This window comes from Callithrix jacchus, chromosome 7 (genome assembly GCF_049354715.1).
Source record: "Callithrix jacchus isolate 240 chromosome 7, calJac240_pri, whole genome shotgun sequence".
NCBI classification, from domain to species: Eukaryota; Metazoa; Chordata; class Mammalia; order Primates; family Cebidae; genus Callithrix; species Callithrix jacchus.
In genome coordinates this window covers 81,656,243-81,681,386 of record NC_133508.1, presented here as the reverse complement: position 1 = coordinate 81,681,386, position 25,144 = coordinate 81,656,243, and the positions used below count along the sequence as shown (strand labels likewise).

At 41.0% G+C, this 25,144-nt stretch overlaps 1 protein-coding gene across 3 annotated transcripts in view; it reads left to right on the top strand.

Annotated features, from left to right (window-relative positions):
* Window positions 1–25,144, top strand: part of EIF2B3 (eukaryotic translation initiation factor 2B subunit gamma) — a 129,961-nt gene that overhangs the window by 15,167 nt on the left and 89,650 nt on the right. For all 3 annotated transcript variants that reach the window (XM_035251257.3, XM_002750746.6, XM_078331555.1), the window contains exon 4: window positions 20,706–20,865. In XM_035251257.3, coding sequence (XP_035107148.1) covers window positions 20,706–20,865 — 160 coding nt within the window. The remainder of the gene's footprint in view (window positions 1–20,705; window positions 20,866–25,144) is intronic.

Genomic DNA, 25,144 nt, shown 5'->3' with positions numbered 1-25,144 from the left:
TGGGGTTTCTCCATATTGGTCAGGCTGGTCTCAAACTCCCGACCTCAGGTAATCTGCCTGCCTCGGCCTCCCAAAGTGCTGGGATTACAGGCATGAGCCACCGCACCCGGCCATATATTTATATTTTTTTAGAGACAGAGCCTCACTATGTTGCCCAGGTTGGTCTTGAACTCCTGGGCTCAAGCGATTCTCCACTCCCAAAGTGCTGGGATTACAAGTGTGAGCCACCATGCCTGGCCTATGGTTCCAGTTTCTCTCCACATCCTTCCCAATACTTATTTTCTGCTTTTTTTTTTTAAATAGTAGTCGTCCCAAGCATGAGTTAGTATCTTACTGTAGTTTTAATTTGCAAAGAGCTTGGGATTTTTGGTGGTCTTCCCAGGGAGAGTAGCTGTATTAGCTACCATCTAAAAGTTTAGAATGGATATGTAAACCTTCTTTGCTCTATAATCTCTAAATTTTAGAAAAGTTATTTTTGGCCTAGCTTAGAATTAGAAATATTGAAAGTTTCATGCAGATAAGTTCCTCTAACACTTAGAGGCTTGAGAAGTAGTAGTAGCAACTATTAGGAGAGAAGGCATGAGGAGGAAAGTAAAGTAACTACCAAAGGGGCATTTTACTCTTCAAATTACTGCCTTTTCTTATGACTTTGATCTTTTACTCCTTATTTTAGGGCTTCCCCTTGCACCTAAGATCAGAATCTTTACTAAGTTCTTCTGCAGTCTAATTTCTTTTCTTTCCTCACCTGTTTCCCCCACATCATTTACACAGCATCTCTTACATATAATCCTACCTCTGAGCCATCTTCCAAGCTGTGACTTTGGCCAGCAAGTCTTTGCTATCTTTACTTGGTTTTCCCTTATTACAATGGCCCCCGAAATTCTGGCTTCCTGTCAGCTTGCCTTCCAACCAGGAGTAGAAGGCAACAAGGCTAACTATTGGAAGAATATAAATAGACTCCCAAATAGCTGTTAGGAACAATGTAGAAACTGAGCTAAGCCAAAATTTAGAATTAACTGGTTAGAATTAACATAAACTTACAGAAAAGGCAGTGGAAGTGCATATAAACAGTTAAAGAAAGTGATACAGCCTGTGAAGGAAGTTGTCAGTGTTTGCTAAGGGATGTTGGTTATCTCTCTAATGGAGAAAGTTGTACTCAGCAGCTGTGCCCTGCATGGCACAGTGGCTCTTTAAACCCATGTTTTTTCTTCCCCTATGCTGACAAAAGAGCTTCTAAACCTTTAGAGGCTCCTTTGATCTGTTTCCAATAAAACTTCAGGTAGGATAAGAACATTCCCTTTAAAAGTTTGGTGTTTATTAGCTTTTTGGTTATATTTTTACCCATTTCCTCCAGAGTGAGTTTCCCAGCTATTATTGTGAGGTCTTCGTGTTTGACTTCTGTTCTCAGACAAAGGCCAGAGTAGTACATTCACTTTACTTGGCTTTTTTTGTTTAAATGATTTTTAACTTATAATCTTTTACCTTAAATTTGCTAAATGTATTGCAGTCCTACTTATATGTGGAAACCTCCATCATATGTGCTTATAGGATATCAAAGTTGGATACCATATTTGCTAAGTTTTGTTTTTTTACTTAAAGGACATATATTTCATTTGGTTTTATACTTTCTGGCACCATTTTCTACTTCATTTTGCTTTATCTAACCCCACAATTTTACTGATTTACTGGTTCTCACTTTTTATTTCAGCTACCCAAACCTCTTTCCCTGACTTATCAAGAGAGATTATTGGTTCATTCATTCTCCCAGGCCCTGGGTGAGTGAGCTCCACTCTTACAACTGACATTGATAACATGAATGTTCTTAGATTTCATATTTTCTCCATAATAATGTTTCATATTTGTTGATAAATCATTCTTATCTAGGTCTAAACTCATTCATTTAGTAAATATTCAGAGTCACCTAATAATAATGATAATTACCATTGTTAAACACAAGTTGTAGACCAGAGATAGTTAATATTTTAACTTCTGATGAAAATTTTAAAACATGTACAAAAGTAGACAACATTTTCCATTTATCTGTCACCCAGCATCAACAGTTAACAACCTATAACAAATCTTATTTTATCTATATTTTACCCAGCTTGCTTTCTCCCATGTTCTTTTGAAGCAAATCTCAGACATATAATTTTATCTGTAAATATTTTAGAGTATATTATAAAGATAAGGGCACTTTTAAAAAATACCACTATCACTTCTTAAAAAAACCTTAAAAACCAAATCAATAATAATTATTTAGAATCATCAAGTATCTAATCAGTGTTTGAGTTTCTAGTTGCCTTATAAACATAATTTCAAGGCCGGGCGCGGTGGCTCAAGCCTGTAATCTCAGCACTTTGGGGGGGCTGAGGCGGGTGGATCATGAGGTCAAGAGATCGAGACCATCCTGGTCAACACGGTGAAACCCCGTCTCTACTAAAAAAAAAAAAAAAATACAAAAAATTAGCTGGGCATAGTGGCGCATGCCTGTAATTCCAGCTACTCACGAGGCTGAGGCAGGAGAATTGCCTGAACCCAGGAGGCAGAGGTTGCAGTGAGCCGAGATCGCGCCATTGCACTCCAGCCTGGGTAACAAGAGTGAAACTCCGTCTCAAAAAAAAAAAAAAAAATTTTCCTTGAATATATTAAACGTATTCTTATTATTATTTTTTTTAGAGGAGTTTTGCTCTTGTCGCCCAGGCTGGAGTGAGTGCAATGGTGCGATCTTGGCTTGCTGCAACCTCATCCTCCTGAGGAGCTGGGATTACACGTGCCCCCCACCATGCCCAGCTAATTTTTATATTTTTAGTAGAGATGGGGTTGCACCATGTTGGCCAGGCTGGTCTTGAACTCCTGACCTCATGATCCACCCATTGTGCCCTCCCAAAGTGCTGGGATTACAGGCATGAGCCACCTCGCCCAGCCTAAATGTATTCGTTAATTATCTTTTGACATACAGCGTTGCTCTTAAAACAGTCCAAATAAAATCTGTTTTTCTTTCCCTTATGGGTGACTTGGTCCTTTTGTCTGGATTCCCAAAGAAGTTTTTATTTTTCTTTAATATCTTCTGGTTTTTCTGTATAATATCTTACTGATTGTTCTGAATCGTATTTTCTAGATATGTAGTAAGTTCTTTTCATGTGAAGTTTCAGTCTTTATTCTCTCTCTCTCTCTCTCTCTCTTTTTTTTTTAAAGAGACAGGGTCTGTTGACCAGACAGCCTGTTGCCCAGGCTGGAGTGCTGCTGAACACGACTCGGTTCAGCCATGACCTCCTAGGCTCAAGCCATTCTCCCACCTCAGCCATTCAAGTAGCTGGGACTACAGGCATATCATCATGCCTGGCTAATTTTTAAAATTATTTGTAGAGACAGTCTCAAGCAACCCTCCCACCTCAGCCTCCTGAGTGACTGGGACTACAGGCACATGCCACCACACCAGCTAATTTTTTTTTTTTTGCAGAGACAGGGTTTTGCCTTATTGCCTAGGCTGGTCTCAAACTCCTGGGCTCAAGTGATCCACCTGCCTAAGCCTCCCAAAGTGATGGGATTTACAGGCAAGAGTCACTGGACCAGGCCTTTTCATTTATTGATTTGTTTATTTTTTTATTTATGAAACGTAGTCTCACTTTGTCGCCTAGGCTAGAGTGCAGTGGTGTGATCTCAGCTCACCACAACCTCCACCTCCCGGATTCAAGCGATTCTCCTGTCTCAGCTACCCTAGTAGCTGGGATTACAGGTGCGCACCACCATGCCCAGCTAATTTTTATACTTTTAGTAGAGACCAGGTTTCACCATGTTGGCCAGGCTGTTCTCAAACTCCTGACCTTGTGATCCACCTGCCTCGGCCTCCCAAAGTGCTGGGATTAGAGGTGTGAGCCACCATGCCCAGCTAACTTTTGTATTTTTAGTAGAGACAGGGTTTTACCATGTTGGGTCAGCTGGTCTTAACCTTCCAACCTCAGGTAATCCACCTGCCTCGGCCTCCCAAAGTTCTGGGATTACAGGCGTGAGCCACCATGCCTGGCCACATCTACCATTTTCTTACTTAAGCTTATTTTGAAATATTAGGCTATGGATTTCATCTGTTTGGTGGGCATGTTTTTCTTATATGTGCTTTCATTATGGAAATGTTATTCTAATCTTTATTATTATCTTTTTTGATAATAACTTTGTGATTTAACTGCAGTCATTTTCTGTTTCTAATTTTTTTCCTGAAGTTGGTCTTCCTAACTTTTTAGAAGAGAAGGATGAGTCAGAATTGCTTTTTTAGCTTTACAGCTCTAGAGCCTCCTCTTTTAAGATCTTCCTCCACTGCTCCTTTATCTCCATTTTATCTGGCTTTTCTGATTCCTGTGCACTTGGATTGCCTTTGTCCTGCTTAATTTGGATTCTACTGACAATTTCTATGTAGTGCCAGGCTTCGTTTTTAAAGAGAGTGTTGGTTTGTTAGTTCTGAGAGTTCATAGGGCCAAGACTACTCTAGCCTTTTCATATCTTACTGTGAATAGATAATGGGACTGAGTCTTCAGAGAGTTTAACGGAAGAGTTAGATTGAACCTGGTTCTCTTACTTCAAAGCCTGTGCTCTTAACTACACTTTACAGTCTAGGAGAGAAGTAAGAATGTAGTGTATACTTTTGGCCGGGCATGGTGGCTCACACCTTTAATCCCAGCACTTTAGGAGGCCGAGGCAGGCACAGTGGCTCACACTTTTAATGCCAGCACTTTGGGAGGCCGAGGCAGGTGTATCACTTGAGCTCAGGAGCTCTAGAAAGCCTGGGCAACATGGCAAAATCCCATCTCTACCAAAAACATAAAAAATTAGCAAAACATGGTGGTATGTACTGTAGTCCCAGCTACTTGGAGTCCTGAGGCAGGAGAATCGCCTGAGTTTGGGAGATTGAGGCTGCAGTGAGCCAAGACCACATCATTGCATTCCAGCCTGGGTAACAAAGTGAGAGCCTGTCTCCAAAAACAAGACAAAACAAAACAAAAGAGTATATATCTTATATCTTTATATCCTGTAGGGACAATTTGGAAGATTACTAACAGGTTAATATTTATAAATATTCACTGCATAGATGAGGAGAATCAGTGGCCAGTGAATGGTTATTGCAGCAATCCTGGTAAGAAAAAATGAAGGAGCAAAACAAGGCAATGACAGTGGTAATAGAGAGATAGGGACAAATTGGAGAGTATTTAGGAAAACTGTGACTAATTAATTAGATGTGGAAGGATAAAGAGAGAGGGGGGCCAAACATGATGCCCTGGTTTCTAGCAAGAGTAACTAGATGGACAGTGGTAGCATTCCCAAATTTAGAGGCTGCAGGACAAGGAATAGGCTTGTAGCAATAATCAGATGGGTAACTACAGTTAGCTTATTAAACATCGAATGCATTTGCAATTCTACAAATTTGGATACTTGTATATCTACCTGGCACACTCTCAGTTCCCTCCATTCCTACATAAATAGGGAATTACTGGTAATCTGTCTTAACCTGGGTTTCCCCCAAAAAGCAGAGCCTGAGATAAGGATATTTGTACAGCTAGGAACAGGAGTGGGATTTGGAAAGAGGAAAATAGGGAAAGAGGGAAGGCCAGTCTGAGGATGTGTTACTGACTTTGTTACTCTTGTGGGCAACTGAGGCTCAGTTCCACTGGAGACCCTTTAAGGGGCTTTGAAGATTGTCTGGAGCTAGAGTTAGAACCCCACTGTGGGGTTTTTTTGTTTGTTTTTGTTTTTTTTGAGACAGAGTCTTGCTCTGTCACCCAGGCTGAAGTGCTGTGGTGCAATCTCGGCTCACTGCAACCTCCACCTCCTGGGTGCAAGTGATTCTCCTGCCCCAGCCTCGCAAGTAGCTGGGATTATAGGGGCATGCCACCATGCCCAGCTAAGTGTTTTGTATTTTTAGTAGTGATGGGGTTTCGCCATGTCAGTCAGGCTGTTCTCAACTTCTGGCCTAAAATGATCCACCTACCTCAGCCTCCCAAAGTGCTGAGCCACCGCGCCCAGCTTTTTTTTTTTTAAAGACGGGGTTTCACCATGTTGGTCAGGCTGGTCTTGAACTCCCAACCTCAGGTGATTTGCCCGCCTTGGCCTCTAAAGTGCTTGGATTACAGGCATGAGCCACCACGTCCGGCCCAGCATTTTTTTTTTAAGACAGGGTCTCGCTCTGTCACTAAGACTGGAGTTCAGTGTCACGATCTCAGCTTATTGTAACCTCTGCCTTCCAGGCTCAAGTGATCCTCCCACCTCAGCCTCCTGAGTACATAGGACTATAGTGACATGCCACCACACCTGGCTAATTTTTGTATTTTTAGTAGAGATGGGGTTTTGCCATGTTTGCCAGGCTGGTCTCAAGCTCCTGAACTCAAGTGATCCACCTGCCTTGGCCTCCCAAAGTGCTGGGATTACAGGCATGAGCCACCACAACTGGTCAACCCAACCCTGGATTTTAAGATGCATTTGTGGGTGGGGCGTGGTGGCTCATGCCTATAATCCCAGAACTTTGGGAGGCTAAGGTGGGCAGATCGCTTGAGGTCGGTGTTCCAGAGCAGCCTGGCCAACATGGTGAAACTTCGTCTCTACTAAAAATACAAAATTTAGCTGGGCATGGTAATGTACACCTGTAGTCCCAGCTACTCAGGAGGCTGAGGCACAAGGATCACTTGAACCAGGGAGGCAGAGGTTGCAGTGAGCTGTGATCCTGCCACTGCTTGGGCAACAGAGTGAGACTCTATCTCAAATTAAAAAATGTATTTGTGCATCTCAGATACCCAGGCTTTTTTGACTATTGTGTTGCCTCCCAAAGTTAAACATTGGTAGTCCTTATAATCTACTCTAACTCTAGATTTTTAGCTTTAGAACAGGTTTAGTTGTAACAAGTTAGCTGTTTTGTGAGACATACCAATAGTCCTTCTTCTACATCAAAGGACTTAAATAACTATGCCTCTAACAACTAGTGTGTTGGTATCATTATCCCTACTTTCTTGGTTGTGAAACTGAGGCACATGGTAATGTTACTGTAATCTCTGCCTCCCAGGCTCAAATGATCCTCCCACCTCAGCCTCCTGAGTAGCTAGGACTACAGTAACATGCCGTCACACCCGGCTAATTTTTGTAGTTTTAGTAGAGATGCGTTTGTGCATCTCAGATACCAAGGCTTTTTTGGCTATTGTGTTACCTCCCAAAATTAAGCATTTAGAACAGGTTTAGTTCTAAACCTGTTCTAAAGATTCTACCAGGTTTACTTGGTCTGGTATTTTTCAAAATTTCTTTTTTTGAGTGACGTTCTTTTCTGTGGCATTCAGATATGTAGAATTTTATATGTAGATGATATATGTATAAAACTCTTTAAAAGTATATCATTCCATATTTCTTAATATGTATAAACTCTTAATTATTTTGTGTAAAACATAATTAAAAATTAGCAAATCTCCTAACAGCACTCATGGAATATCTTTGTCTTGCAAGTGTGCAGCTATTGCTTGTTGATATCTTTCTCTAAGTGGAGGGAATTCCAGTCTTACAGGAGAAATTTTGGTCCTCTGTCTAGAGCCATGTGAGCAAGAAGCATTGTTAAGTAAGGGTACAGTCTGTGATCAGCACATAAAGCAAAGCTGGCTGACTCCTTGGACATTGAGCCTGACCCATATTAGAGCTGTTGCTCTGACTAGCCCATTGATGCTGTTTTGTGTGCTTTAGAAACAGACTGTGATTATTCCTAAGTGTTTCAAGAACAAGTTAGTGAGATATATTTTAGAGGTTTCAAGCAGGCTAAATCTGTAATGGAATTCTGTAGCCTATCTTTAAAGCATTTATTTTATATTGCCGATCTCATTGCTTCTTCTAATTTAGAAATTCCAGAGTTGATAATTCTCTAATCTAGACAGGAATCTTTGGCCTCAAGCAAGCCTCATTTACTCTGCGCCTCAGTTTCACAACCAAGAAAGTAGGGATAATGATACCAACACACTAGTTGTTAGAGGAATAGTTATTCAAGTCCTTTGATGTAGAAAAAGGACTATTGTTATGTCTTATGAAATAGGTAACATGTTACAACAAAGAACAAACTATGCCAATGAAATCCCCACGCTGGAGACAGCTTATTAGAAAAATTGAGCGTATGTACTATTTTTAGATGTTCAAAAAGCTAAATGCAAGTTATTTTCAGTTGAGTGTTTGATGTCTTTATCAAATTACAAATCTGTGTCATTCTTTCCTGGAACCTTTCATTTTTCTCAGGGATTTGTATTTGTCAGATTTCTATCAGCTTGAAAAGGGTAAATATAGTTGGTCAAGGGAAGATCTGAGAACTTGGTCCCAACTTGCTTGAAGACTTAAAGTGGCAACATTCCTTACGACTGCTTTGGTGGGCTGTGGTTGCCTAGGACAGCCTCAGTATATTCCTGATGATACCATTCTTCATTCTACTGGTGGCGTAGTGAAAAGCCCAGCATTACTGGCAGGAACAAGTTGGATGTAGAAATTTTGGAGCCCTTTCTTTTTTTTTTTTTGCCAAGAAATCTCAGTGGAGCTTTTCTTTTGACTTCACTAACCTAGTATATGTATCTACAATGTTGAAATGTTTTCATCTTAATTTCTCACAGACCATTTCTTGTTGGAACTCTCATCTGTGGGATGGGACTTCTGCAGCCCTGTACTTAATATGACAGCCAAAAAACTTGCAAGCCCTGTGTTTGAGACTGATTCTTTTTTTTTTTAGACAGAGTCTCACTCTATCGCCAGGCGGGAGTGCAATGGCGCTATCCCAGCTCACTGCAACTTCCATTTTCTGGTGTCAGGCAATTCTCCTATCTCAGCCTCCCAAGTAGCTGGGACTACAGGCACGCACTGCCATGCCCGGCTAATTTTTTTGTATTTTTTAGTAGAGACGGGGTTTCACCATGTTGGTCAGGGTGGTCTTGATCTCTTGACCTCATGATCCGCCCACCTCAGCTTCCCAAAGTGCTGGGATTAAAGGCGTGTGCCACCGCACCTGGCCCAAGCCTGATTCTTTTGAGTCATTTTCCTTCCTTAGGACCATGTCAGGGAATGAAGGGCTAAAGGGTAGAGAGAAAAGGTACTAGCTAGCAATTGTGATAACATAGGCTGTCATCACAAACTTTTGGATAATAAGCAACCTGCATGACTTAGATTTTGGAAGCTCTTAGTAGGGCCACTTACACTACTTTGAATCATGAAGTAACACTACAGCCTGATTAGTGGGATGGTGCAGTACAATTTAAGGGAGGTCAGTAAGCATTCTGTCACCGTGACCAGGGAGTTCATTTGAAGTAGCCTGTAGATACCTAGGCTCTTAACTTAGGAATCCTCTGCTCCAACAAGACTTCCCTGGTTGGACGAGCACAGTGGCTTATCCCTGTAATCCCAGCACTTTGGGAATCTGAGGCGGGTGAATTACGTACGTCCAGGAGTTTGAGACTAGCCTGGACAACATGGCAAAACCCTGTCTCTACCAAAAATGTAACAATTAGCCAGGTGTGGTGGGTGCCTGTAGTCCCAGCTACTCAGGAAGCTGAGGTGGAAGGATCACCTGAACCTGGGAGTCAGAGGTTCCAGTCAACAGATCAGCTACTGCACTCCAGCCTGGGCAACAGAGTGAGACCCTGTCCAAAAAAAAAACTTACCTGGTTTTCTTTTTCTTTTCTTTCTTTCTTTTTTTTTTTTTTTGAGACAGAATCTCACTCTTGCCCAAGCTTGTGTACAGTAGCACGATTTCAGCTCACTGCAACCTTAGCCTCCCAGGATCAGGCAATCCTCTCACTTCAGCCTCCCCTATAGCTGGGACTACAGGTGTGCACCACCATGCCTGGCTAATTTTTTGTAGAGATGGGGTTTTACTATGGTGCCCAGGCTCTAACTCCTGGGCTCAAGCAGTCTGCTCACCTTGGCCTCCCAAAGTGTTGGGATTACAGGCATGAGCCACTGCACCCAGCTGTCTGGTTTTTTAAGACTGGATCCAGGCTGGGCACAGTGGCTCACCTTGTAATTCCAGCACTTTAGGAGACTGAGGCGGGTGGATCACCTGAGGTCAGGAGTTCGAGACCAGCCTGACCAATATGGTGAAACCTCGTCTCTACTAAAATTACAAAAATTAGCCAGGCATGGTTGCATGCACCTGTAGTCCCAGCTATTCAGGAGGCTGAGGCAGGAGAATCGCTTGAACCTGGGAGGCGGAGGTTGCAGTGACCTGAGATCACACTGCTGCACTCCAGCCTGGGTAACAGCGAGACTCTGTCTCAAAAAACAAACAACAACAACAAAAACTGAATCCAGTGTCATTTTTCTGTACTTACACAGAGGGATTAAAAAATATCTGTCATGTTGTTGCTGTACTGTGAGGCAAGAACTATATCTGGGCCTGGTTCAAAGAGTTTGTCCAATATGTATTTGTTAAATGAATGAATGACAGCTGGAGGCACGTTCTTTGTAAACATTTAGAAGAAGTTCCTCTTATTCCCTTAATACACACACATGTTTAGGTCAGGTGCAGTGGCTCACACCTGTAATCCAACACTTTGGGAGGCCAAGGCAGGAGGATCACTTGAGCCCCAGAGTTTGAGGCCAACCTGGGCAAGATGGTGAGGCTCCTTGTTGCTACAAAAAATTTTTTAAAAATTAGCCAGGCACAGTGGTGTACACCAGTAGTCCCACCACTGGTGGGAAGCTAAAGAGGGAAGATCCCCTGAACCCAAGAATTTTAGGCAGTTCTGAGCTGTGATTGCACTACTGCTTTCCAATCTGGGCAATAAAGTGAAAACCTCATCTCTAAAAAATAAACAGATACATGTTTATATGAGCCTAAGGATGAATTTCAGTGATGGTAGATTAGAGGAATTGACTATAGCATTGGCTGCTTGGTGTTCACTTTATTTGCATCCGTGAGTTTCCAACAAGCCCTAAATTTACTGACATGGCTGGTCTTCTACCCCAAGAATGTTCTCCCAGAAAAAGGATTATTATTATTATTATTGTTTTGAGATGGAGTTTCATTCTTGTTGCCCAGGCTGGAGTGTAATGGCGTAATCTTGGCTCACTGCAACCTCTGCCTCCCGGGTTCAAGTGATTCTCCTGTCTCAGCAACCTCTGTCTCCCGGGTTCAAGTGATTCTCCTGAGTAGCTGGGATTATGGGTGCATGCCACTACACCCAGCTAATTTTTGTATTTTTTAGTAGAGACCGAGGTTTCACCATGTTGGTCAGGTGAAACCTCAAGTGATCCAACCTGACCTCAAGTGATCCAACCACCTCAGCCTCCCAAAGTGCTGGGATTACAGGCCTGAGTCACCATGCCTAGCAGGATTATTTTATTTTTGTGATAAGGTAGGATGACATGGTGAAAATAAGGCTTTCACAAGACAGGCTTTCACAAGACAGGTAGACCTGGATTCTAATTCTTGTTCTATCACTCACTAGCTGTGTGACCTTGGAAGTTATGAGTCCCTTCCAAACTTGCATTTAATGCCTCTATAAAATACTACTATTTTATCTTGTTCAACAAATATGTATTGAATACTTAGTATATACCCTATTCTAGATGCTTTATATAGTGGTAATCCAGATTTAAAAGATACCCGTCCTTTTAGAGCTATTCTCTAAAGAGAGAGAAATAAACAAGGTGATCCTCCCATCTCATCCCAAGTAGCTGAGAATACACCACCACACCTGCCTAATTTAAAAAAAAGTTTTTATAGAGATGAAGTCTTGCTGTGTTACCCAGGCTGATCTCAAATTTGTGGGCTCAAGCAATCCTCCTGCCTCAGCCTCCTAAAGTGCTAGAATTACAGGTGTGAGCCACTGCACCCGGCCCTGTTTTTCACTTGACAGTATATCCTGGAAATCACTCCATTTCAGTTAATGGAGATTTTATTTTTTTTCAGAGACAGGGTCTCGCCCAGTCTTCCAGGCTGGAGTGCAGAGACATGATCATGGCTCACTGCAGCCCCATCCTCCTGGGCTGAAGCCTGTAGCTGGGACTAGAGGTGCTCACCACCACTCCCAGCTGATCTTTTTTTTATTTTTTGTAGAGAGTGGGGTCTTGCTTTGTTGTCCAGGCTGGTCTTGAACTCCTGGCCTCAAGCAGTCCTCCTGCCTCAGCCTCCCAGACTGCTGGGATGAGAAGTGTAAGAGATTGCCTGACCAAATTTTTTTTTAAACAGCTACATAGTACCTCATTGTACATATTTTATTCAACCAACTCCTATGTTTGGGTTTTTAGGTAGCTTCCAATATTTTGCTGCAGTGAATAACTTTGCAATTAGTAATTTGGTATTGTTGCATGATAAATTTTTACAAGTGGGATTACTGGGTTGAAGGATAAAACTGCATGTATAGCTTTGTTAAAAATTACCAAATTTCCATCCAAAAGTATTGTATTAGTTTGCATTCCTAGCAACAATATATGAGAGTGTTTATTTCCACATGGACTCACCAATATAATGAGTTGCCCTGCTTCTTTATTTTACCAGTCTAATTGGTAAGAAATGGTAGCTCAGAGTCATTTTAATTTGCATTTTTCTTTTTTATTTGTTTATTTTTTATTTTATTTTATTTTATTTTTTTGCAGACAGAGTCTTGCTCTGTTGCCCAGCCTGGAGTGCAATGGTGCAATCTCAGCTTGCTGCAGCCTTCACCTAGTGGGTTCAAGTGATTATCCTGCCTCAACCTCCAAAGTAGCTGGGATTACAGGCACACGCCACCACAACCAGCTGATTTTTTGTTGTTGTTTGTTTTGTTTTTTCTTTCTTTCTTTTTTCTTTTCTTTTTACTTTAAGCCCTGGAAAATTAAGGCTATTTTGTTTTTTTTTTTTTAGAGTCAGGGTTTCACCACATTGGTCAGGATGGTCTCGATCTCCTGACCTTGTGATCCACCCACCTTGGCCTCCCAAAGCGCTGGGATTACGGACGTGAGCCATCTCGCCCAGCCTCTGACTTTTATTTTTATTTATTTATTTATTTTTTTTTTGAGATAGAGTTTCACTCTTGTTACCCAGGCTGGAGTGCAATGGCGTGATCTCGGCTCACCGCAACCGCCGCCTCCTGGGTTCAGGCAATTCTCCTGCCTCAGCTTCCTGAGTAGCTGGGATTACAGGCACGCGCCACCATGCCCAGCTAATTTTTTGTGTTTTTAGTAGAGACGGGGTTTCACCATGTTGACCAGGATAGTCTCGATCTGTTGACCTCGTGATCCACCCGCCTCGGCCTCCCAAAGTGCTGGGATTACAGGCTTGAGCCACCGCGCCCGGCCGAGTCTTTAAGTTGTAAATCTAGCAAGCTTATCATCATTCTTCAGCCATGCTCTCCAAGACAGCTGCATTTGATTTTTTTCCTTTCAGACATCTCTGCCTTTTGCTTCTTTGGAAGTAGCAGGTTCACTTCCTACCTTCTTGCTTTAGGGAACTGCAAAGTTGTCTTGTGGCCCCTGTCCTAACTATGAACAGTCAGTCTCTGCAAAGGGAGCACTCACCTCTATCAGAATATAGACTGTTTCTAAACATTTAAAATCACATGTTTTAATATTTGAGTCAAATTAATCAAAGAGGGCTGGGCGAGGTGGCTCACACCTGTAATCCCAGCACCTTGGGAGGCCAAGATGGGCAGATCAAGAGGTCAAGAGATTGAGACCATCCTGGCTAACATGGTGAAATCCTGTCTCTACTAAAAAATACAAAAATTAGCTGGGCATGGGGGCACGTGCCTATAGTCCCAGCTACTTGGGAGGCTGAAGCAGGAGAATTGCTTGAACCCAGGAGGTGGAGGTTGCAGTGAGCTAAGATCGTGTCACTGCACTCCAGCCTGGTGCCTAGTAACAGAGCAAAACTGTCTTAAAAAAAAAAAAATTAAAGAGAAGGAGGTAACAGGAAAAGTACTAACATTTACTCATGTGTGTTTGCCAGCACTAGATTGAACTCTGGGTAAACAAAGATAAAAGGGCTCCTTATGGAGCTTAAAGTCTAGATGGAAAAAATATATATGTAATCCAGTTAGTGATTTAAGGTCTGTAATGGATCAGAAAATGCTTCATCTCTAGGGGAGATAATGTATCGGCTCTGCCCTTTCTAGTAACTATGAGAAGACCTGAATTTTGATGGATAAATATGTTATAGAATGGGAAGACAGATTAGGGAATACATTTTTGGCAGTTGACTCTATTAGGTTAATACTGGTGGCTAGGTGCAGTGGCTCACACCTGTAATCCCAGGACCTGGGGAAGCCAAGGCAGGCAAATCACTTGAGGTTTGAAAACCAGCCTGACCAACATAGTGAAACACTGTCTCTACTAAAAATGTGAAAATTAGCTGGGCATTGTAGCACGCATCTGTAATCCTGCCAGCTACTTGGAAGTCTGTTTTTAAATGTTAGTTATGTCTTCCTTTTTAAATGTCTACTTTTATATATAGTATATAAAGAGCACATCATATTATAGTGATCTGTATATATTTAAAAAAATTTTTAAAGTAAGTAAATGGCGGTAAGTTCAACTTTTTTGTGTTTGGAAAATACTGTTTTAGGGTGTCTTTAAGCAGGGAAATGACATATGCAGTAGAAATTAGAGTATGGATTAGAATAAGGGAGAACTGGAGCAAGAGAGACACACCAGCCAAGAAACTGGAAAAAGATTTTGAGACCTGAACTCTTAAAGGCAGTGCAGTAGGGGAAGACTAGGGGACTATGGCCGGATTTCTCGCATCAGATTCTGGATGGTAGCAACGGCATGATGAAGCTGAGCAATACAGGAAGGATTTTTAGCTGTGAGCCTAAGGATTATCACGTTTCTTACTTACTAAGTTGATCATTTCCCTTCCTAGACCTATTGCCCCAACCTCAGTGAAACAAAGCGGCAGTTGGCCCTTGGCCTTCCACTTTGGGAGCTATAGACTGGGAATCTCTTCCAAGCATTTTAAACCAAAACTGAGGTCTCCATTGCAGTTAGCCTTTGGTGTTCATTAAAGCACACAAACAATGCCAGGTACAGTGGCTCATGAATATAATCCCAGTACTTTCGGAGGCCGAGGCAGGAGGATTTCTTGAGCCCAGGAGTTTGAGACCAGCCTGGGCAATATAGGGAGACCCCTTGTTGACAAAAAAAGAGAAGAAAGGAAAAAGAACACAAACTACTCTTGGGGATTGAATTGGGATTGGGCCACATAGGAAAATGTAAATTGTGACCTTCATAGTCACACCAAGTAGCTGAATTCACGAGTTCCATATGGGCAGAGGTAGTGTGCAGGCTAGTGATTTGGATTATAGCCATCATTTGTGGAAGCTCTGGGTGAGTAAAAGCATCATAGTTACCTTGCCCTGACGGTTTTTTTCCAAGGGAGTAAATGTGTTTTTCTTTCTCCTTGTCATAAGAAATTGGTTGCCAGATTGTGTTATTTATAACAATCTGTCATGGAACAGCTGCCAGGAAAAGAAAAGAGGCTATTCCCAGTAGCCTCCCACCCACCACTACAGCCACACACATATACATCCGGTTTTCTGATTTAACTTTATTTCCCCCCCTCTAATTTTACTCAGCGGTTTTGGCTTAATCGAAAATGTTCTTGTAATGAGAGATTTCTGGGCTTTGCCATGGCTTGGTAATTGGGTTTTCTGAGCTTAATTTGTTTGCTTTAGTCAAGGCTAACTGGCAGCAGTTTGGATTTTGAATTCCTGGGTGTCTTGGACACTTTAAACAATAAAGTGCTGCCTTCCCTTGGAAACCTTGCATGTGTCAATATTGTCAACAGTGCACACATCTGCTTTCTTTCTAAGTTGTGCTTTCTGCCCTTGACATTGCCCTGGCTTCTCTAGAAGAGCAGGCCAGGGATGAGGCATACCAAGGACTATTGGAATAGTGAGTAAGGAGGTCTTCGGAGAGGCCAGTTGGTCTCTGCAAAAGAGGCATACTGTTAGTATTAGAAAAGAACTGGGCCCATGAAACACAAGGCAGCTGAGTGTTGGCATATTCAGGGAACTTTCAGATTAACTGCATTTCTGATACACAGTTGCTTCAGTCCAAACAGTCCATGTTTATTCATGGCATGTGGTCACACATGATCAAAAATACTTATCTGGGTCTTAACAGTTTAGCAGTTTTTCTACTTTCTCTCTCTGGGCTCCAGTTACTAGAAAGCCATTTGCATTCCTAGAATGGGCTTTACATTTTAGAGTAAAAATCAAAACAATGGTCATTTCTTTCTATTACAGCTTTTATAAAAAAACAGGCCAGGTGCAGAGGCTCATGCTTGTAATTCCACCACCTTGGGAGGCTGAGACAGGAGGATCTCTTGACCCCAAGAGTTCAAGACCAGCTCTGGCAACATAGTGAGACCTGTCTTTATAAAAAGAAAAAAAAAATTAAAATTAGTAGTCATAGTGGCATGCAGTGCCTGTAGCCGCAGCTACGTAGGAAGCTGAGGTGATAGAATGCTTGAGCCCAAGAATTTAAGGTTACAATGAGCTATGATCACACCTCTGTACTCCAGTCTGGGCAACAGACTAAGACCCTGTCTCAAAAAAAAAAAATAGTGTTATGAAGGCATAGATATGATTTAGCTTTCCTTTGTTTCTTCTGAGATTCCCAGCTTTGGAAACTGATCAGACAACAAACACTTTCCTTTGAAAGTGGTAGAGTTGCAAAGAGGACGAGATGTGTTTGGCGTCAGTGACTCTTACACGGGAACAGAGGCAGGAGAGGGGCTGATGGAACAGCACCTCTATCTGTATGCTGGGCCCTGTTCTTTCAGACCCGTGCCTTTCTTTTCACACTGAGAACAGATGGTAACCAGACATTGAGTGGAGGGGTCTGTTCCTTGTGATCCTTGGGGATTTTGCATTCAGTTTAGCAAAAAGTCATCAAAATGCAAAGAGAGAAATGAGCCTACAGCCTGTTCACAATTATGCAGGAATTGTTTGGCATTCATTGTACTGACAGATGTAAACACTTTTGCAGATATTGAATGATAACAGCTTTTATTTGCCAAGACAACATTGTTACCACTTCTGAGGCATTTGCATTGGAGTTATTTTCTTCATTTTGGAGTACACTTAATGGTTCAATTTATTGTATATCAGTTAAGTTGCAAAAAAACCCAGTCATCTTATTAGAGAAACTGAGAAAAACAGAAAGGAGATTTTTTTCCTCAGCAAATTGTCATTTTCATTATGATGAAATGGGGCAACTTCTGTACTATTGTAATGACAACTCTGTGGATGTTTTTAGTAATGAATTATTCCCCTGTCTTTCTAAGCATTGTTATAAGTAGGATTCTGCAGGCTGTTTCTTCTTCAGTTTGTATTTATGTGGTCTGATTTGTTCAATGTTTGCTGCTTTCTGGATGCGTTGAGTTGCAGATGCAGGATTTTTTTTTCCTAAAGAGATGTTTAGGCATAGCTCACTGTTTTTTTTTTTTTAGTTTCAGAGTTAAGATCTAAAAAGAATTCAGAGAGCCTTAAACAGAAGAGTAGGAAATAATCAGAATTTGAGCTTCTTAACTTTAAAAGGCCTTCAAAAGAAATTGTTTAGGCTATAAATAACAAGTTACATGTGGAAAAAGAAATGGTAATTCTGGTGCAGATTCTATATTCATAATAAGAAATTTCAAGCAGTAACATAAGGCATTCTGATGGCTGAGTCTCACTTTCTGAGCAAATAATACTCTTTGATTTAGTAGAATATGAGTTGAAATCATCCATTTTCCCACCCAAACCAGGAATCATGATTTTAAATTAAAATATTAGGAAAGTTTGAACTACTTACAAAAAAACACATGTAGATAATTCACTTTATTCTTGAACCCAAAATAATTTGGTCCAGTGTTTTTCAGACTATTTATTTATTTGAGACAGGGTCTTACTCTGTTACCCAGGCTGGAATCCAGTGGAGTGGTCATAGCTTACTAGAGTCTTGAACTCCTCTGAGGTTTAAGCAATCCTCTTGCCTCAGCCTCCCAAGTAGCTGGGACTATAAAGTGTATGCCACCTGGCTAACTTTTTAAAAATTTTATTTGCTGATTTGCCGGGCACAGTGACTCACGCCTATAATCTCAGTACTTTGGGAGATTGAAGCAGGCAGATCACTTGAGGTTGGGAGTTCAAGACCAGCCTGACCAACATGGAGAAACCCCATCTCTACTAAAAATACAAAATTAGCCAGGTATGATGGCACATGCCTGTAATCCCAGCTACTCAGGAGGCTGAGACAGGAGAATCACTTGAACCCGGGAGGTGGAGGTTGCAGTGAGCCAAGATTGCACCATTGTACTCCAGCCTGGGCAACAAGAGCGAAACTCCATCTCAAAAATAAAATTATTTGCTAATTTAAAAAAATGTTTTATATATTTTTAGAGATGCGGTCTTGCTAAGTTCCTCTGGCTGGCCTCAAACACCTGACCTCAAGTGATGCTTCTTCCTCAGTCTCCGTAGTGGCTTGGTTTACAGGTGCAAGCCACTGTGCCAGGTCTTTTTTTTTTTTTTTGAGATAGCATCTTGCATTGTCACCCAGGCAGGAGTGCATTGATGTGATCATAGCTCACTGTAATCTTGAACTCCTGGGCTCATGCAATCTTCAAGCACTAGGATAATAGGTGTGAGCCACTATGCCCAGCCTAGACTTTTTTAAAGTAGCAGAATTGGTTTTCCAAGACAAAGCTTATCCAGAATCTAGAAAATAAAATTAGTAAAAGAAGAGCTACCCTGGTTGATTCACTAAGGGGAAATCAGAACCTGCCTTTACCTGAGGCACCTCTGGGATTATAGGCATGTGCTGCTGTGCCCAGCCCTAAACTATATTTCTTTATTTCTCCGTTTTTTTTGTTTGTTTGTTTTTGTTTTTTTTTGATGGGGGAGACAGAGTCTTGCTCTGTCTCCGAGGCTGGAGTGCAGTAGCACAATCTTAGCTTACTGCAATCTCCGCTCCTGGGTCTAAGCAGTTCTCCCACCTCAGTCTCCTGGGTAGCTGAGACTATAAGCATGTGCCACCATGCCTGGCTAATTTTTGTATTTTAGTAGAAATGGGGTTTCACTGTATTGCCCAGGCTGGTCTCAAACTCCTGAGCTCAGGCAATCTGCCTGCCTCGGCCTCCCAAAATGCTAGGATACAGGCGTGAGCCACTGCACCCAGTCTAAACTATATTTCTTTAATACTATTCAGTAATACAGATTCATTAGTTACACAAATAGCCATAGTAATTGTTAAATTTTATTTACATAAACTACTATAACCTGTTTCTTCGTTGGTAAAATACTAATTATAACAGCTCTGGGCTAGGTGTGGTGGCTCATGCCTGTAATCCTAGCACTTTTGGAGGCCAAAGCAGACAGATTGCTTGAGCCCAGGAGTTCAAGTCCAGCCTGGGAAACATAGAAAGACCATGTCTCTACTAAAAATAGAAATAAAAATTAGCCTGGTGTGGTAGTGTATGCCTGTAGTCCAGGATACTAGGGAGGTTGAGATGAAAGGATTACTTGAGCCCAGGAAGTTGAGGCCACAGTAAGCCATGATCATGCCACTACATTCCAGTCTGGGTGACAGAGTAAGACCATGTCTCAAAAAAAAAAAAAAAGTGTATATATATATACATATATATATATATGTATGTATGTATATGTATACATATACATATGTGTATGTATATGTATATATATGTATATATGTACGTATATATACGTATATATATGTATATGTATATATGGAGGCCGAGATGGGTGGATCACTTGAGCCCAGGAGTTCAAGACTAGCCTGGGCAACATAGGGAGACCCCATCTCTACAAAAAAAATGTAAAAATTAGCCAGGTGTGGTGACACTTATATTACTTGGGAGGCTGAGGCAGGAGAATCACTTGAACCTGGAGGATCGAGGCTGCAGTAAGCTGTGATCGCACCATTGCATTCCAGCCTGGGTGACAGAGTAAGACCCTGTCTGAAAAAAAAAAATTATGATCAGAAAGCCAACCAATATAAGAAAACCTTTTCTTCATTGATTTATTCATTAATTTGTTAAACAATTATTAAATGCCTACTATGTGTCAGACCCTGGTAATAGGCCTTACTTTTCTCATCTATAAAAATAGAGGCTAACGAAAAAATAAAAAATAAACAAAAATAGAAAAAAAATAGAGGCTAATAATGTTAATAATAACAATGCCATTCTGTCATTCTTACGGTATTCTTGTAAGATTGAATGGGAACCTTGTACATACCTGAGGTTATATTGTAATTATTTACTGTAGAACGTTACGTTCCCTAAGAATGAGGCATTGTATTATGTTCATCCTGTTATTTCCTAGTACCATAGTAGTAAAGTGGTTCTTTACCATATTAAATCATCAAACTATGTGAAAGTGCTTTTTTAAACTACAAAAAGATGTATAAATATAAGATCATATATTCCATAGTCATAGAAGTAGACAATGTGGTGGTTTTCAGACTGTTTCTTAGAACCTAGGGTTCCAGAGGTGTCTCAGGGACAGCCCATACAGTTCCTGAGGTACACAAGGGAGAGGTAGAGATTCCAGACCCTATACCAGCAGCATAATCAATTAGAACAACCCTATTTATTTTACTTGTTTTGCTATGAAAAATGTTCGAAGAGTATTTTCTGATTTGTGTGTTTTTAAGCCATCATAATTTTGTCCTATGATGATTTGTATAATCCATTGTCCTTTATGATACTGACTTTTCCCTTCTCCGTTTAACAGACAGATGTGCTGGTCCTGAGCTGTGATCTGATAACAGATGTTGCCTTACATGAGGTTGTGGACCTATTTAGAGCTTACGATGCATCACTTGCTATGTTGATGAGAAAAGGCCAAGATAGCGCAGAACCTGTTCCCGGTCAAAAGGGGAAGAAAAAAGCAGGTAAGGAAGACTGGAGTTTGTTTTGTTTGTTGGGTTTTCATAATTATTATTGTCACTCATGTTTTCCCTGAAAAAACATTTGTGATAGGAGTTGGTAATATAAAGTCAAATAAGATACAGTCCCTGAGTGGAAAATTCTTATACCAATTGATTAGATTCTTTAATGTCCTTTCATATGCAGAGAGGAGCATTCAGAACTATTTGCATTGTATTTGAGGCTCAAATAATTGAATGCGTATATTTAAGAAACAAACAAAAAAATCCAATTTAAAATTAACTTTTAAAAATAGACCCCGCTCGGTGGCTCACGCCTGTGATCCCAGCACTTTGGGAGGCCAAGACAGGCAGATTACCTGAGATCAAAAGTTCGAGACCAGCCTGGCCAACATGCTGAAACCCTGACTCTACTAAAAATACAGATTAGCCAGGTGTGATAGCGGCATCTAAAAAAATAAAATAAAGTTAAATAAATAAATAAACCTCAATTACAGACTTAATTAGATACCTTTAAAGAATTAAAGTTATGGCTGGGCTCAGTGGCTCACACCTGTAATCTCAGGACTTTGGGAGGCCGAGGCAGGCAGATCATGAGGTCAGGAGTTTGAGACCAGCCTGGCCAACATGGTGAAACCCCTTCTCTACTAAAAATACAAAAATTAGCCAGGCATGGTGGCACGCACGTGTAATCCCAGCCACTTGGCAGGCTGAGGCAGGAGAATTGCTTGAAACCAGTAGGCAGAAGTTGGAGTGAGCCAAGATTGTGCCAACTGTACTCCAGCCTAGGCGACAGAGCAAGATTTCATCTTGGAAAAAAAAGGAATTACTATCACAAATTTAGTATGGCTGGTACTTTTGAATGCTTCAGTCACCCTAAATGACCAATAAATGTGATAGTTGTTAATCATGCTTATCTTCCTAGGATTATAACATTCTTATTTTGATACTTATTTTCCTAGGATTCTAGTAGTCCTTTCATGGGTTTTAGTTTTTCCTGAATGATGTGTTTTTTCCCTTGAAGTTTTCCTCTGGATGATGTATTCTTTAGGTTTTGCTTTGCCAGCATTATGTAACCCATAATCTTGTCATTATTACATACTGGCATATTCTGTTATAATTATTAGACTATGTATAGCGTATTAATATCTTACTATTATTAATAGAGCCATTTAGAGCCTTCATACTTAGGATTTGAATAGACTAATTAATATTTTTAGCTCTCCTTTTTAGGACATTTGGTTAAATCATAATTTTCCAGTATAGCATTGAAACTTGTTTCTAGTTGCTTTTTGTGGTTCGGATGATCACTTGTGCAGATTAATTGTGGAATATTTTTTCTACATTATCATTATGTAATGGTACTCATGCTGATCAGTCTTTCTGTTCTTTATATAGTTTCTGCTTTTGAAAGGTCTGGTTTACTTACAATTCCCTATATTCGTTCTTTTCTGCCTCCACAGGTAGAAACAAATATATATCCAGATTTTATAAACAGATATATGTTTTATAATGAAATTTTTGTTTCCTTTATCTGTACTCTATATATAAAAATCATTTTTAAAAATCAACTTATTATACTTCTTGTCATTAGAATTTTTCTTTAAATGTTCTTCCTTTTCATAGGCATTGATAGAACTTTTAATATACTTTATATATAGTTATCTCTTAAGTATTATAAATGCACAGATTTTCACACTTCCCTTTCTTTTATTATATATCAATAATTTATAATTCTAAAATTTATGAGATACAAAGTGATGTTATAATTTATACATAAAATGTGGAGTAATTAAATCAAACAGGTTAACATATCCGTCTCTCAAATACTAAGATTTTTCACGGTGAGAACATTTGAAATTTACTCTTAGCAATTTTGAAATGTATAATACTCTATTGTTAACAATATTTACAACATAACTCTATTTTAAATTAACTGTAACTATTACCTACCATCCATTGAAAAATATTTTCATATTTAAATTGTCAGTTTGGCCAGTGGAAGTTCCTTTAAGCTGGATTCTTTATCCTCTTTGAAAATGTATGATACTAGTAACTTTCTAGAGTTGGAATGTGAGTATTGGAGGCAGGGAGGCTGATAGGACTGGAGAAAAGCCAGATATCAGATGAAAGAGTTTGAATTCTATGCCCAAAACAGTGGGGAGTTGTTGAAATAAACAAGATAATGTCATAATTAGATTACATTCATGTTTTAAGAGGATCTTTCTTTTTCTTTCTCTTTCTTTCTTTCTTCCTTTCTTTCCTTTCTTTCTTTTTTTTTTAAGATGGAGTTTCACTCTTGTTGCCCAGGCTGGAGTGCAATGGTGTGATCTCAGCTCACCGCAACCTCCACCTCCTGGATTCAAGCCATTCTCCTGCCTCAGCCTCCCGAGTAGCTGGGATTACAAGCACCCGCCACCATGCCTGGATAATTTTTGTGTTTTTAGTAGAGGCAGGGTTTCACCATGTTGGTCAGGCTGGTTTCGAACTCCTGGACCTCGTGATCTGCCCGCCTCAGCCTCCCAAAGTGCTAGGATTACAGGCGTGAGCCACCACACCCAGCCCTCCCCCTTTTTTCTCTCTCTCTCTTTCTTTCTTTCTTTCTTTCTCTTTCTCTTTCTCTCTATCTCTCTCTCTCTTTCTTTCTCAAAGGGTCTTATTCTGTTGCTGAGGCTGGAGTGCAGTAGCTCAATCTTGGCTCACTGTAACCTCCACTTCCCAGGCTCGAGCAATCCTCCCACCTCAGCCTCCCGAGTAGCTGGGACTATAGGCACGCACCACCATGCCCGGCTAACTTTTTGTATTTTTTGTAGAGACAGGTTTCACTATGTTGCCCAGGCTGGTGTCGAACTCCTGAGCTCAAGCAATCTGCCTGCCTCAGCCTCCCAAAGTGCTGGGATTACAAGTGTGAGCCACTGCACTTGGCCTCTTTCTTTCTTTCTTTTTTTAAAGAGATGGGGCACAATGGCTCAGGCCTGTAATCCTAGCACTTTGGGAAGCCGAGGCAGATGGATGGCTTGAGCTCAGGAGTTTGAGACCAGCCTGGGTAACATAGTGAAACTTCATCTCTACAAACAATTTTTTAAAAATTAGCTGGGCATGGTGGCATGTGAGCCTGTAGTCCCAGCTACCTGGGAGGCTGAGGTGGGAGGATTGCTTGAGCCCAGGATGTCGAGGCTGCAGTGAGCCATGATCATGCCACTGCACTCCAGTCTGGGTAACTGAGTGAGACTCTATCTCCAAAAAAAAAAAAGAGAGAGAGATTAGGTTTTGCTATGTTGCCCAGGCTGGTCTCAAACTCTTGACCTGAAGCAATCCTTTCACCTCAGCCTCCCAAGTAGCTGGTGTTACAGGTACCAGCCATCAGACCTGGCTCAAGTTTTCATTCTTTTTTGTTGTTGTTTTTGAGACAGAGTCTCGCTCTGTCGCCTAGGCTGGAGTGCAGTGATGCAATGTCAGCTCACTGCAACTTCTGCCTCCTGGGTTTAAACGATTCTCCTGCCTCAGCTTCCCAAGTAGGTTGGATTACAGATGCCCGCCACCATGCCTGGCTAGTTTTTATATTTTTAGTAGAGACGGGGTTTCACCATGTTGGCCAGGCTGATCTTGAACACCTGACCTCGTGATCCACCCACCTCAGCCTCCCAAAGTGCTGGGATTACAGGCGTGAGCCACCACACCTGGCCTACTTTTCATTCTTAACATGAAATTTTGAACTCCTCAATATCTATATTTTGTTATGTTTGAAGGCTAAGGTTCACCTAAATAACTGAGTTTTAAATTCCCCCCATAGAATGCTATGCATTTCAATCATAAGCATTTTTTAAAGAATCCTAAGCTTTTCAGATTATATATTTGGCATGCGTCTTGGCTGCTGTCGTGTGCCAGACAGTCTGCAGTCCACTTTCCCAGATAGCGTTTAATAGACTAGACTTCTAGATCCAACTTCCTCAGATGCTGTTCTTACTAACTTACAGGGGAATGGCTAATGTCTAGGTGTTTCTGAAGCCACTTTTGTTCCCCTAGCCACTTTCTTCTCAGAAGATTTATGGGAGATGTAGATATTAAAGAGGGCCGGATCAAATTCATGTTTAGACTTTTTGTAGTATTTGATTCCTGCTGCAAGTCTTTACACAACTTCCTTGCCTGAAATGCTCTCCAGCCCCTTTCTCCTCCCAACATATATATTCCAAATCCAGCTTAGCCTTCAAGTTATTTTCTAAGAAAGGCCTTTCCTGACCTTTTAACAGAAGGTACATCCTTTTGTCTGCCTACATATATCAGC